The 16,216-nt window shown below is 37.4% G+C and overlaps 1 protein-coding gene across 13 annotated transcripts in view; it reads right to left on the bottom strand.

Annotated features, from left to right (window-relative positions):
- Window positions 1–2,087: 2,087 nt before the first annotated feature.
- The window catches only part of USP9Y (ubiquitin specific peptidase 9 Y-linked), a 211,387-nt gene continuing 197,258 nt past the window's right edge, over window positions 2,088–16,216 (bottom strand). For 12 of the 13 annotated variants that reach the window (XM_077989779.1, XM_077989783.1, XM_077989774.1 and 9 more), the window contains 6 exons: window positions 15,760–15,980; window positions 15,587–15,675; window positions 6,450–6,606; window positions 6,097–6,309; window positions 5,277–5,372; window positions 2,088–3,633 (listed from right to left, as the gene is read on the bottom strand). In XM_077989779.1, the coding sequence (XP_077845905.1) occupies window positions 3,481–3,633; window positions 5,277–5,372; window positions 6,097–6,309; window positions 6,450–6,606; window positions 15,587–15,675; window positions 15,760–15,980 (929 nt within the window). In that variant the 3' untranslated portion in view covers window positions 2,088–3,480. The remainder of the gene's footprint in view (window positions 3,634–5,276; window positions 5,373–6,096; window positions 6,310–6,449; window positions 6,607–15,586; window positions 15,676–15,759; window positions 15,981–16,216) is intronic. The other variant, XM_077989784.1, reaches the window with a different exon arrangement.

Raw genomic sequence — 16,216 nt, 5'->3', positions numbered from 1 at the left:
CACTGGGCAGGGGAAGAGATAAGTTAGTTAATGGGTACAAATACCCTAAGAAGGAATAGGTTCTAATGTTTGATAGTATAGGAGGAAGATTATAGGTATGAATAATTATATTTCCATATAACTGCAAGATTAGATTTGGAATGTGCTCAACACAAATAAATGATACATGTATGAGGTGACTAATACACCAATTACCAATACACTAATATACCAATTAATGATTTGGTCATTACTCATTGTGTACATGTATCAAAATATCATTTGAACCTTGTAAATACGTACAATTATAATGTGTCAACTTAAAAAAAGAGAGTGGGGTCTATTTAAATAGGAAATTGCACTAAGACACGCCATGTCTGAATTTCAAAAAGTGCTGTCAATATTTTGGGGTCTTATAATTCACATTCTGACTCTGGAAGGGCTTGCAGGTTCTTAGGCAGACTGAAGCTATGGTTAAACAAACAAAAATACTGCACATGCCACTCTGCAGCAATAGCTGGGAATTTTGGACCAGGAAGTTCCTGGATGCCAAAACACGTGCCATTTGAGAGATAATTACTAACTTGCCTTGCATTGGTGTAGCTTGCCTAGACAAGCTAATTATTAGCTTGTCTTGCCTGCTTCTGAGACTGAAGACCATAAAGTAATCCTAAAACCTGAAACACCCATAATGTGTTGCATGAATTAAGAAAACATTCTAATGAAGAAGTGCTCAGAAGAGTTCCAAAATAACATGGAAAATGGGTTTACACAGGAACATGTTACCAGGAAATTGCAAGGAGGTTCTCATCATGTTAAAGAGCAGGTAGTCTTTTTCCTATGATCAAGTTTGGAACCACTTCAGGAACTACTGCATCCTACTGTTGCATGGACAATACCCTTTGAATAGCTCCCTACTGAGCAAGAAAGACCTGTTTGGTTTACAGATGGCAGTTTCAAGGGTGGCAGCCTTTCATAGAGACTAGAAATGAAAAGACTGATTGAAGATGGAATAAACAAATTAGTTTAATGGTTGAACTGCATGTTGTTTTCTTATGAGTGTTAAAAAATTTACAATTTTTTTTAAACACTGCATTTGTTTGAATTCTTGCCAATTCATGAGTAGTGACTGATGGCTTGGCCACAACGACAATGGAAAACTGAACTATTAAGCAGATGCCAGCATGTGACACAGCCCTTTGGAAAGTACAAGGTGGAATTTAAGGGGTACGTTGAAGAAGGATATGTTGACATCCACCTGAAGAACCCTCTCCAGGATGATGGGGAGGTGATTAGAACCAGCAAGTTGATATCCTGGTGGATTTGCTTGAGGTGGCCACGTTATGGAGATGAAGCAGTAATGCACATGGGGTGAATCTAGACATATTCCTCTTGTACTCTGTGAGGAACAAAATCCCAAGATATATTTCTAAGCAAGAAGTGAGACCAGACCGCAAATAACTATGGCCTGAATAGGAAGGAACTTAACATAGCTGGATTACAATGGACCAATGGCAGTGGCCTTGCCAGGGCATTAATGGGTCCTGACTACTGTATTTGCAGAGGTCAATGATAATTCTTAAAATACTATATATATAAAAAAATTATAACCAATTTGGGCAAACGAATTGCATTTCTTCATAGCAACACATTCCAGGGTCTATCGTATCCAACAATGGGCAAAGAGATATTACATCAAATGAACATATTACATAGGTTACAGAGTGGTAGTTTGGGAGAGTATGAGCATTTCAAATATTCATTGTATAAAACAGTTCAACATTTGCTAATTTGGTATTCATGGTGACTTTATAGAATATGTACTACTGTGAATAACAATAATCAACTATGTAAAAATGTGTCAAAAGCATAAAAATGATTAAGCTAGAAAATTTTTTTTCAAGGTCAATATCTTAATGTTTTTTCTTTTTCTAGGTCCTTAGTGAAAGGCCAAGGGCCAATTTTTTTACGCATAAAAACTCAATGTGTCTGAAATGCTGAATTCAGTGTCATGCCAAGGCATGCCATGCAAGTAATTAATTTAAATGTGTAGTCCTTAAGAATACTATAAGAGAGTAAAAGAAACAAAAACACACAACAGGACAAAATTCTTCTTAAATTTTATTTGTGAATTCAGCAAAATAATTTCTATAAAACAAAACAGCCAAACTTTTAAATAGTATAGGATAGGCTGTATCTATTTGTAGGTATATTTGGTTTTTAAACAGGTTCCAAAATATTACACACATTCAAAATTTACCAATTCTCTTTTAAATACAGTATTAACTCACAGGTTTCTGGAATCTCAAAACAAATGTTTATTCTAAAATTGTACCTCAGAATTATATTAAATAAGCATGAGCTTATATCTTAATTAAATCTATCTAACAACAAGAGTTTTAGAATAATGAAATGACAATTCTTTCTTTCAAGTAAAATTGTGACTAAGAATTCAGTCAGACATCTTGGTGCAACGGTACTTCAAAGTACTATGGATTCTTATGATGTACACTTCACTGGGATCAAAGCAAAGTTTTAGGAACTTCACTTAATAAATTCTATGTTAAAAAAAAAATCCCAAGCACACCAAATGCAATCTATTATGCTCCACACATTCTGACATAGGAAAATTTTGTGTATTGCTTTTAATATTTTACAATTCCTATTATTGATACTTTGATATTCTTTAGCTCAAGAAATTGAACTATCAAACATTAAATGTGAAGAACATGTGTGCAACGAAAAACTGCTTGTCTGTCACATTTTCCCCCGATTTTATATTTATTCTAGGTGTAAGAAATAAAAGCTCTTAGCAATACAGCTGTCACTCTGGGCAACTACTGTCATTCATGTAATTGTCCTCTTGGCTACACAAAGAGTGTGAAGCCATGCTAATTGTTCCAGCACAAGAATAGCTTTAAAGTAGTTAGCCTAAATACCAGAATAAAAAGGTAATGAAAAATATCTAGAAATGTTACACTGCCAATTTTCCATATCAATCTTATAATTCAAAAGTGACCACCAGTCTTATATATCCAGGAAAAAAGGATTAACAAAAAACTATTGGTGTAAACGGACAAAGATGGGCTCTTTTATGTTCCCTTTTTTGGGGGGAAGTGGGTAAAGTTGATCAAACTGCACAAAGCAGACAATATCAATTGCACAATGCAGTGAACATAACAAAAAATAATTGTGTGATTGTGTAGATCTGACTTGTTTTCATCAAAAAAAGTTTCTTGCTTAAGAAGTAATAGTCAGACATTAACATAGTATATGTACCTTTGTCATTTATAGATTAGGACCAGTCATTTATTACAAAACACTGTACACTTCCCCCTGCATGTGTCTTACACACTGACAAGTTGCAAATTACTGCAAACGAGAGCGAATATGCTCTCTACTCCATGTTGGTTTGGAATAGTTTATCTAGTTTTCAATACTAGCCAGGCACAGAGAAAGTTTGGACTATAAGGCCTTAGTGCGTGGTCATAAAGGAAGCAGTTAATTATGTGCTTTTCCCTGTTCCTTCATCTGAGGTGAGGATCCTTCTTCATTGACTTCATAATTTTCTTGTGTTTGTTGGCCAGTTTTCTGAGGGTTGTTCAAGTGATGTGCTGCTGGTCCTGTATATGGCTGTCCATGCACATGATTATTCTAAGGGTGAAAGAGACCAGCATTGTAACACTTTTCAGATATTAACCATTAAAAATTTAAAACATGGGGTAAATTTGGTCAAAAAGTAGATATTTTTAAACCTGGATCTTTAGAAAAAAAAAAAGAACTTACAATCTGATTTTTATGTTTGAAGAAAAGTATATGAATAAAGTGTTTTGAGAAAGTACACACACATAAATGTAATAAATGTATTAGCTTCTGATAAAAATTCATTTCACCTCCACAGAGAATGTATTCAAGAGTCTTGGCCGGGTACGGTTGCTCTCACCTGTAATCTCAGCACTTTGGGAGGCCAAGGTGGGGGGATCACAAGGTCAGGAGTTCAAGACTAGCCTGGCCAACATAGTGAAACCCTGTGTCTACTAAAAATACAAAACTAAGCTGGGCATGGTGGCACGTGCCTGTAGTCCTAGCTACTTGGGAGGCTGAGGCAGGAGAATGGCTTGAACTTGGGATGTGGAGGTTGCAGTGAGCTGAGATCATGCCACTGCACTCCAGCTTGGGCAACAGAATCAGACTAGGTCTAAAAAAAAAGTCTTGGATGGCCAATTACTGTGCTAAGCGGAAAGGTTTTCCATGTGTTTTCCGCAGAGCAGCAACACTTGGAAATCTGTAAGAAACCCCAATTCTTGGCCAGGTGCGGGCACTCACACCTATAATCCCAGCATTTTGGGAGGCCAAGATGGGCAAATCACAAGGTCAAGAGATTGAGTCCATTCTGGCCAACATGGTGAAACTCTGTCTCCACTAAAAACACAAAAATTAGCTGGGCGTGATGGTGCTTTCCTGTAGTCCACCTACGAGGCAGGCTGAGGCAGGAGAATTGCTTGAACCATGGAGGCGGAGGCTGCAGTGAGCCATGACTGTGCCACTCTACTCCAGACTGGTGACAGGGTGAGACTCTCTCAGAAAAAGAAAAGGAAAAAAAAAAAAAAAAAAGAAATGCCAATTCTTGAGCCCCACAATAGCCCTATAGAGTGACAATTTCTGGACCCTGCAATTGCTGTTCTCAATCACTGCATTTACATGATTATGAAGTACATTAAATTTAAGAATAAGAACCACGGCCTTAAAATGACTGCATTAGTCACATTTGTGGCTAGTCTTCCCAGAATCTTTTCCCAAATATACATGTTTTGCAAAGTAAGTTATTACAAAGTTTATCTGTATTTTTCCTAAGTTATATTTTTTCAGTTAACCATCTATTAAAGCCAGTCAAACTGAATTTTTACTGCCACTGAATCTCAGATACTTTATGCTTTAACATTTCTTCAACTATTACTGAAATATCACACAATTTTATTAACCATAGCAAATAGCAAAAGGGGGTAGTACCTGGTTACAAAGAAAATACCACAATGGCAAAATAAAACATTAACTCATTCCAACTAACCCTCTACTGATCATCTTGTCAAAGCTGTTCTAGATAATTTATTACTTTACAGTCACAGTAGATCTGTCTCCAGTCCATGTTGGTTTGGAACAGTTTATCTAGTTTTAAATACTAGCCAGCACAAAGAAAGTCTGAACTTTCAAAATATTTAAGAAAATAATAATTGAAGACCTTTTAAGTAAAGCATCAAACTGGGTTTGGGGGGACAAAAATGAAAAATCCTTTTTACCTGTTGATACTGACAGCCAGGTGAATGAGGATATAATGGGGCATCTTCTGATGGAGAGGGCTCATGCTCATCTGGGGCATCCTGGTCATCTGGCTCCTAATTTTAAATATTTAAAGAGATTAAGCATTAGATTTTAAAAGTAATTTCAAGTTTATATTTAATTTCCTTCATTTAGAATAAACTTTTAAAAAATGCACAAAGCTGGCCTCTTTAACATCTTTGTATTTACTGCAAATATTTTAAAATATTAAGAAACAAGCCAGGTGCAGTGGCTCATGCTTATAATCCCAGCACTTTGGGAGGCCAAGGCAGGCGGATCACTTGAGGTCAAGAGTTTGACACCAGCCTGGCCAACTTGGTGAAACCCTGTCTCTATTAAAAATAGAAGAATTAGCCAGGCATGGTGGTGGCTGCCTGTAATCCCAGGTACTCGGGAGGCTGAGGCAGGAGAATCGCTTGAACCTGAGAGGTGGAGGTTGCAGTGAGCTGATATTGTGCCATTCTGCCAGCCTAGGCAATAGGGTAAGACTCTGTCTCAAAAAAAAAAAAAAAAACAAAGACAAAAAACAAACAAAAGAATATCCGAATTCTCTTAGATATGTGATTTTTAGACACCTTCACAGAAGTTTTTTCCAAAAGGAAACTCTTTTGCTAACTTAAGATCAAACAAATCAAGCTAACCATTAAAGCAAACAAAACTGCAACATGATTTTTTTAAGCACAATATTAATAAACATTGGCCTACACATTAAAAAAATACTTTTCTTTTTCCCATTTCTATCTGCTGTCCATTAGTGGCTTTTTTTTTTTTTTTTTTTACCTCTTCTGGACAGAGTTCACAAGCTTTTGCAAGTGTCATCCTAGCACTATGTGATCTTTCTAAGAAATAACCATTTGATGTTTCATTGCTTTGTACTGGAGGAGACCAATTGTGGTAAGTATACTGAGGATTGCCAGTATATGGTCGTCTTTCAAGTTCATCTCCTAGCCATTCCACTGCCCAGGTCCATTTTCTTTTAAGATCTCCATTACCCTTCAGAAGAAAATAAAACTATTTAGAATTTAGAATGATTTTCAGTATCAGCTTAAAATGCGAATTAAAAATTTTCATGATTATTTCCTTACTTGTGACAGACGTTTCTACAAATTTATAAGAGAAAACAAAACCCTCACCTGTAAGATTTGGTAAGCAACAGGACAACTGCTAAATAGAGCTACCATACATTTTATGCACTGATACGCTCGTTTTTGATAGTGATTCTTTGAGCGCTGTATTGTATCGAACAGCCCATCTCGGTCATCTGGAATTCCTTTAAGTGCATTATGAATCCTAAAACACAAACAGATGTAAAAATTTGTGATATCCAATAGTAACTAACATTTAAGTGCCTAATTATGTGCCACTTAGTACATGTTTTTGATGTAATCATATAATCTAATTAACATTAGAGTTACTTTCCTAAGTAGGTAAGAACAAATTAAAATTAGGAACACTTAACAAATGAGAAAAGAAATACAGAGAGCACAAATAGCTTGCCAAATATTACCGATCTGGCAACTTGAACAGCTGGTTAGCAATCTGACTTAAAAGTCTGAGATCTTGCCAAATTACCAATCCAAAATGCTTTCACTAAAATTACTAAGAACAAATTAAGGACAATGATGCTACATAATTTTTCATAGTTTTTTCCTTTCTTTTTTCTTCTTCTTTTTTTTTTTTTTTAAGAGAGAGAATCTTGCTCTATATCCCAGGCTGGCCTGCAGTGGCATGATCATAGTTTGTGGCTCACTGTTGCCTCAAACTCCAGAATACAACGAATACTTTCACTTCAGCCTCCCAAGTAGTTGGGATTACAGAAACACAACACTGTGTCCAGTTCACCACATTATTTCTACTAAAGCTATTAAACAGTCTTTTAAGACTACTTTAGTTAAAAAAAACTTACTGATTGTGGAATAGTCACGTAAATTGGCAGTATAAAATTAACTTGAATTCTGATACTATAAAAACACATACATGATGCGTAAAGCAATTTTCACTGACAATGAAAAAATCTGCCTGATTTGCTAATGATCAATTATTTTATTTCAGGACTGCCTAACTACAACATATTTACACAGCCAAATGTTCCCTGTTTCTCCTTAATAGTCAATTTAAAAACTTGCAAAGGTTGGGCGTGGTGACTCATGCCTGTAATTCCAGCACTTTGGGAGGCCAAGGTGGGTGGATCACTTGAAGTCAGGAGTTCGAGATCAACCTGACCAACAACGTGAAACCCCGTCTCTACTAAAAATGCAAAAACTAGCTGGACATAGTGGCGCATATGTGTAATCTCAGCTACTTGGGAGGCTGAGGTTGCAGTGAGTGGAGATCACCCCACTGCAATCCAGCCTAGGCAACAAGAGCAAAACTCTGTCTCAAAAAAAAGTTACAAACAAAAATATGCTTGCTTTCTTTTGTGTCATTACCTACACAGAAAAATAACTTGAATTTCTTTTATCTCTATACCATGTATCTTACTTAACAAAGTATTTTTATATTCCACGTCAGATATCAGGTGTTTTTGCTTGCTTCAGAGACATTTATAATACAAATTTTGTTTGAAAAGGGCAAATTTTGAAATCTAATCATTTCAGACAAAAAATAACATGGATACACTTCCTGCAACACTTATGACATATATATTCCATTTTCTTATTCTCTTACAGTTTATAATGAAGTGATAATAACAGTGCTTGGCACAGGCACACTGCAGATGTTGATATATATCTATTGAATACTGTTTATTGAACAAACTCAATATTCATTATACAAAACATTTCAAGCTTATGTTCATAAGGACGATATTTTGTACAAAAATCCGCTATTTTTCAACATTAATCCAACATGTGTACCTTTACTATAATCATTTCCTTGGATGAGACAAGAAGGCTAAAAATGTGATTTAGCTAAATTTAGAGCAACTACAAGATGTACATAGTTGGCTGGGTGCAACTATGTACACCTTGTATATGTGTAATTCTAGCTCACACATGTAATTCCAGCACTTTGGGAGGCCCAGGCAGGCGGATCACGAGGTCAGGAGATCTAGACCGACCTGGCCAACATGGTGAAACCCTGTCTCTACTAAAATACAAAAAATTAGCTGGGTGTGGTGGCACGTGCCTGTAGTCCCAGCTACTAGGGAAGCTGAGGCAGGAGAATTGCTTGAACCTGGGAGACGGAGGTTGCAGTGAGCTGAGACTGTGCCACTGCATTCCATCCTGGTGACAAAGCAAGAAAGAGTCTCAAAAAAAAAAAAAAAAAAGAAAAGAAAAAGAAATCACATAGCAAACAATATTTGTCTATAAATTCTTCCAAACACAGTAAAACCTTCTTAAGAAATAAAAAATTAGAACGCATTAAAACAAATGGGATCTAATATAAAACATTACTGATCTAATGCCACTTTTACATTATTTGATCTGCTTGATGATGGACTGAACCACAATTTGAGAATTTTAATTGTTGAAATCTAATATTTTCAGTTCTCTAAAATTCACAATTACAACGATTTACCTTTAAGTACTGTGTTCTGCAGCTTTGTAATAAATGTGTTTTCAGGTTCTTTTGCTTATTATTATGTCTAATGGGTGTGTTTGTGTGCATGTGTGTGTATGTTTGTGCGCGTGTGCGTGTTGTTTGTGTGTGTTCCTAAAACAAGCTAGTATATTAATTCTCAAGAGAAGAGTTAGAATTTTCAGGCAGAGTTAGGCAACTAATTCTATGGTATAATTCTTAAGACTGATTTTACTGAAAAGAACATAACTGAGGATTCTAGGCGTATGTTTACAGACCTGTTAGTAGCATAATCTCAGTTCTGAAAAACTACTACTCTGATTTCTTATATACTAATAAAACTACTTAGAGGAGATAATTCTAGAAAAAGTACCTCATAATCTTAAAATATTAACAGAATTTAAGGAGGTATCAAAAGCCTTACTGGGTTCCTTAAAAAAATAAAAACAGTAAATGGAAGACAAAACCTAACATTAAGTATGAAAGTAGAACATTAAGAGAAAAGAATGCGATGGAGAAATAGCAACAGCTCTGATCTGCAGCTCCCACTGTAACTGATGCAGAAGATGGGTGATTTCTGAATTTCCAACTGAAGTACCTGGTTCATCTCACTAGGACTGAGTGGACAGTGGGTGCTGCCCACGGAGAGTGAGCCAAAGCAGGGCAGGGTGTCACCTCACCTGGGAAGCTCAAGATGTCTGGGGATTTCCCTTTCTTAGTCAAGGGGAGCCGTGACAGACTGTACCTGGAAAAATGGGATACTCCCACCCAAATACTGTGCTTTTCCCAAGGTCTTAGCAACTGGCAGACAACGAGATTCTCTCCCATGCCTGGCTTGGTGGGTGCCACATTCACAGAGCCTTGCTCATGGCTAGCGCAGCAGTGTGAGACTGAACTGCGAGACAGCAGCCTGGCTGGGGAAGGGGTGTCCTCCATTGCTGAGGCTTGAGTAGGTAAACAAAGCAGCCAGGAAGCCTGAACTGCTTCTGCCCGCTGGCTCCACCCACCACAGCTCAGCAAGGTCTACTGCCTCTAGACTCCACCTCTGTGGGCAGGGCTTGGCTGAACAAAAGGCAGCAGACAACTTCTGCAGACTTAAATATCCCTGTCTGACAGCTCTGAAGAGAGCAGTGGTTCTCCCAACACGGTGTTTAAGCTTTGAGAACAGACCAACTGCCTCCTCAAGTAAGTCCCTGACAGCCATGTAGCCTAACTGGGAGACACCTCCCAGTAGGGGCCGACAGACACCTCATATAGGTGGATGGCCCTATGGAACGAAGCTTCCAGAAGAAGGATCAGGCAGCAATATTTGCTGTTCTGCAGCCTCCGCTGGTGACACTCAGGCAAACAGGATCTGGAGGGACCTCCAGCAAAGTCCAACTGACCTGCAGCTGAGGAAACTGTTAGAAGGAAAACTAACAAAAGAAAGGAATAGCATCAACATGAACATAAAGGACATCCACACCAAAACTCCATCTATAGGTCACCAAAGACCAAAGGTAGATAAAACCACAAATATGGGGAGTAACCAGAGCAGAAAATCAGAGTGCCTCTTCTCCTCAAAAGGATCGCAGCTCCTTGCCAGCAATAGAACAAAGCTGGATAGAGAATGACTCTGACAAGTTGACAGAGGTAGGCTTCTGAAGGTAGGTAATAACAAACTTCTGCAAGCTAAGGGAGCATGTTCGAAACCATTGCAAGGAAGCTAAAAACCTTGAAAAAAGGTTAGACAAATGGCTAACTAGAATAAACAGTGAAAACCTTAAATGAACTGATGAAGCTGAAAACCATGGCACAAGAACTTTATGACCCATGCACAAGCTTCAACAGCTGACTGGATCAAGTGGAAGAAAGAGTATCTGTGACTGAAGATCAAATTAATGAAATAAAGCAAGAAGAAAAGATTAGAGAAAAAAGAGTAAAAAGAAATGAACAAAGTCTCCAAGAAATATGGGACTATGGGAAAATACCAAATCTAAGTTTGATTGCTGTACACTTGAAAGTGATGGGGAGAACGGAACCAAGTTGGAAAGTACTCTTCAGGATATTATCCAGGAGAACTTCCCCAGCCTAGCAAGGCAGCCAACATTCAAATTCAGGAAATAAAGAGAACACCACAAAGATACTCCTCAAGAACAGCAACCCCAAGAATGTAACTGTCAGATTTACCAAGGGTAAAATGAAGGAACAAATGTTAAGGGAATCCTTAAGGTCGAGTTAACCACAAAGGGAAGCCCATCAGATTAACGGCAGATCTCTTGGCAAAAACCCTACAAACCAGAAGACAGTAGGGACAATATTCAACATTCTTAAAGAAAATAATTTTCAACCCAGAATTTCATGCCCAGACAAACTAAGCTTCATTAAGTGAAGGTGAATAAAATCCTTTACAGACAGGCAAATGCTGACAGATTTTGTCACCACCAGGCCAGTCTTATAAAAGCTCCTGCAGGAAGCACTAAACATGGAAAGAAACAACCGGTACCAGCCACTGCAAAAACATGCCAAATTGTAAAGACCATCAAGGCTAGGAAGAAACTGCATCAATTAATTGGCAGAATAACCAGGTAACATGATAATGACAGGATCAAATCCACACCTAACAATATTAACCTTAAATGTAAATAGGCTAAATGCCCCAAGTAAAAGACACAGACTGGCAAAATGGAGAGAGTCAAGACCCATTGGTGTGCTGCATTCAGAAACCCCATCGCACATGCAAAGACATGCATAGGCTCAAAATAAAGGGATGGAGGAAGGCCTACGAAGCAAATGGAAAGCAAAAAAAAAAAAAAAAAAAAGAAAAGAAAAAAAGCAGGGGTTGCAGTCCTAGTCTCTGATAAAACAGAAACTTTAAACCAACAAAGATCAAAAGAGACAAAGAAGGGCACTACATAATGGTAATGGGATCAATTCAACAAGAAGAGCTAACTATTATAAACATAAATGCACCCAATACAGGAGCATCCAGATTCATAAAGCAAGTCTTTAGAGACCTACAAAGAGACTTAGACTCCCACACAATAATAATGGGAGACTTTAACACCCCACTGTCGATACTAGAAAGATCAACAAGACAGAAGGTTAACAAGGATATCCAGGACATGAAATCAGCTCTTTAACAAGCAGACCTAATAGACATCTAGAGAACTCTCCACCCCAAATCAACAAAATAGACATTCTTCTCAGCACCACATCACACTTATTCTAAAATTGACCACATAGTTGGAAGCAGAACACTCCTCAGCAAATGTAAAAGAACAGAAATCACAACAAACTGTCTCGCAGATCACAGTGCAATCAAATTAGAACTCAGGATTAAGAAACTCAATCAAAACCAAACAACTACACGGAAACTGAACAACTGGCTCCTGAATGACCACTGCATAAATAACGAAATGAAGGCAGAAATAAAAATGTTTTCTGAAACAAATGAGAACAAAGATAGAACATACCAGAATCTCTGGGACACATTTAAAGCAGTGTGTAGAGGGAAATTTATAGCACTAAATGCCCACAAGAGAAAGCAGGAAAGTTCTAAAATTGACACCCTAACATCACAATTAAAAGAACTAGAGAAGCAAGAGCAAACACACTCAAAAGCTAGCAGAAGGCAAGAAATATCTAAGATCACAGCAGAACTGAAAGTGATAGAGACACAAAAAGCCCTTTGAAAAATATCAGTGAGTCCAGGAGCTGATTTTTTGAAAAGATCAACAAAACAGACCACTAGCAAGACTAACAAAGAAGAAAAGAGAGAAGAATCAAATAGACACAATAAAAAGTGATAAAGGGGATATCACCACTGATCCCACAGAAATACAAACTACCATCAGAGAATACTATGAACACCTCTATGCACAGAAACTAGGAAATCTAGAAGAAATGAATAAATTCCTGGACACCTACACTCTCCCAAGACGAAACCAGGAAGAAGTTGAATCCCTGAATAGACCAATAACAGGCTCTGAAATTGATGGAATAATTAATAGCCTCCCAACCGAAAAAAGTCCAGGACTAGACGAATTCACAGCCAAATTCTATCAGAGGTACAAAGAGGAGCCGATACCATTCTGAAATTATTCCAATCAACAGAAAAAGAGGGAATCCTCCTTAACTCATTTTATGAGGCCAACATCATTATGATACAAAAGCCTGGCAGACACATAAGAAAGAAAGAGACTTTTAGACCAATATCCGTGATGAACATTGACACGGAAATACTCAAGAAAATAGTGGCAAACCAAATACAGCAGCACATCCAAAAGCTTATCCACCCCGATCAGGTTGGCTTCATCCCTGGGATGCAAGGCTGGTAAAACATATGCAAATCAATAAACATAATCCATCATATAAACAGAACCAACGACAAAAACCACATGATAATCTCAGTAATCTCAACAAAATTCAACAGCCCTTCATGCTAAAAACTCTCAATAAACTAGGTATTGATGGAACATATCTCAAAATAATAAGAGCTATTTATGACAAACCCACAGCCAATATCATACTGAATGGGCAAACACTGGAAGCATTCCCTTTGAAAACCGGTACAAGACAAGGATGCCCTGTCTCACATCCTATTCAATATAGTGTTGGAAGTTATGGCGAGGGCAATCAGGCAAGACAAAGAAATAAACGGTATTCAGTTAGGAAATGATGAAGCCAAATTGTCCCTGTTTGCAGATGACATGATTTTATGTTTAGAAAACCCCATTATCTCAGCCCCAAACCTCCTTAAGCTGATAAGCAACTTGAGCAAAGTCTCAGGAATCAAAATCAATGAGCAAAAATCAAAAGCATTCCTATACACTAATAACAGACAGAGAGCCAAATCATGAGTGAATTCCCATTCACAATTGCTACAAAGAGAATAAAATACCTAGGAACCCAACTTACAAGGGATGTGAAGGACCTCTTCAAGGAGAACACACCATTGCTCAACAAAATAAAAGAGAACACAAACAAATGGAAGAACATTCCATGTTCATGGACAGGAAGAATCAATATCATGTAAATGGCCATACTGCCCAAGGTTATTTATAGATTCAATGCCATCCCATTAAGCTACCAATGACTTTCTTCACAGAATCAGAAAAAACTACTTTAAAGTTCATATGGAACCAAAGAAGAGCCCGCATTGCCAAGACAATCCTAAGCAAAAAGAACAAACCTGGAGGCATCACGTTACCTGACTTCAAACTATAGTACAAGGCTATAGTAACCAAAACAGCATGGTACTGGTACCAAAACAAATATATAGGCAAGTGCAACAGAACAGAGACCTCACAAATAGCCCCATACAACTACAACTATCTGATCTTTAACAAACCTGACAAAAACAAGAAACGTGGAAAGGATTCCCTATTTAATAAATGGTGCTGGGAAAACTGTCTAACCCTATGTAGAAAGCTGAAACTGGATCCCTTCCTTACACCTTACACAAAAATTAATTCAAGATGGATTAAAGACTTAAATGTTAGACCTAAAACCATAAAAACCCTAGAAGAAAACCTAGGTAATACCATTCAGGAGATAGGCAAGAAAAGGACTTCATGACTAAAACACCAAAAGCAATGGCAACTAAAGTCAAAATAGACAAATGGGATCTAATTAAAGTAAAGGGCTTCCGCATGGCAAAAGAAACTACCATCATAGTGAACAGGCAACCTACAGAATGGGAGAAAATTTTTGCAATCTACCTATTGACAAAGGGCTAATATCCAGAATCTACAAAGAATTCAAATAAATTTACAAGGAAAAAACCACCCCATCAAGAAGTGGGCAAAGGATATGAACACCACTTCTCAAAAGAAGACATTTATGCAGCTGACACACACATGAAAAAATGCTCATCATCCCTCGCCATCAGAGAAATGCAAATCAAAACCACAATGAGATACCATCTCATACCAGTTAGAATGGCAATCATTAAAAAGTCAGGAAACAACAGATGCTGGAGAGGATGTGGAGAAACACGAACGCTTTTACACTGTTGAGAGGAGCGTAAATTAGTTTAACCATTGTGGAAGACAGTGTGGCAATTCCTCAAGGATCTAGAACTAGAAATACCATTTGATTCAGTGATCCCATTACTGGGTATGTACCCAAAGGATTATAAATCATGCTACTATAAAGACACATGCACTATTCACAATAGCAAAGACTTGGAACCAACCCAAGTGTCCATCAACGATAGACTCGATAAAGAAAATGTGGCACATATACACCACTGAATATTATGCAGCCATAAAAAAGTATGAGTTCATGTCCTTTGCAGGGACATGGATGAAACTGGAAACCATCACTCTGAGGAAACTGTCACAAGGACAGAAAACCAAACACCACATGTTCTCACTCATAGGTGGGAAGTGAACAATGAGATCACTTGGACACAGGGCGGGGAACATCACACACTGGGGCCTGCTGAGGGGTGGAAGCAGGGGTACGGATAGCATTAGGAGCAACATCTAATGTAAATGACAAGTTGGTGGGTACAGCAAACCCACATGGTACATGTAAACCTATGTATCAAACCTGCATGTAGTGCACATGTATCCTAGAAGTTAAAGAATAATTTAAAAAAAAGAAAAAATAATGCAAATAAGTGGCATTTTTCCTTCATATGGTTTTAAAGACAGAACATTAAGCAGAGCACCAAAAGATAAAAAATGTATTTGGCAACTGACAATTCCAGTTATTTCAAGAACCTGGGAAACTGTAATTATTCTGATGGCAAAAGTGTATTCACCTGTGAGTCTGCCAGGAGTCCTCAATCAGTAAAATTTCCAAAAGTAGATCTAAATATGGCCGAAGTTCATAGGTGTATGAATATGCAACCTACAATAGGTAAGAGATAGTGAATTACGTATTTTTAAAAAATGAGTAAAATTACAGATACAAGAATGTTTATTTTTCTTTCACCTGCCAGAGAAGTTCGCTGAGGACAGTAGATGAGAACTGAGGATTCTCCCAAGAGCAAAAACGAAGTAATTTGATGGTATCCTCTGAGTTACTGCAGTCTTCAATAATTTTCTTCACATAACTTGTTCTCACAAATAAAATGTCTGCCACATTCTGCTGAATTGGCATTATAGGCTGTGATAAACTGGGGTCACCAAAAGGATTGGGGAGAGGGGGATTACCTAGAACAAATTTGTTATACATGAAAAACCAATAGAATTTCTCACAAAATTATAATAATAAATTTATCTTAAAAATATCTGATTTTAAATTAAATTAAATTAAAAATTCACCTAAATGGTCAGCAATATACCAAGATGAAAAAATGCAAAAATATAAATGCTGACACTAAAGACAAAGTTTATCATTCTTACACTAAGCATTTCATAAGATATCATAGTACCCTACATTTAAAAAT

This window comes from Macaca mulatta, chromosome Y (genome assembly GCF_049350105.2).
Source record: "Macaca mulatta isolate MMU2019108-1 chromosome Y, T2T-MMU8v2.0, whole genome shotgun sequence".
Lineage (NCBI taxonomy): Eukaryota > Metazoa > Chordata > Mammalia > Primates > Cercopithecidae > Macaca > Macaca mulatta.
The sequence above is the reverse complement of the archived record's forward strand: the minus strand, read 5'-3'. Positions and strand labels throughout refer to the sequence as shown.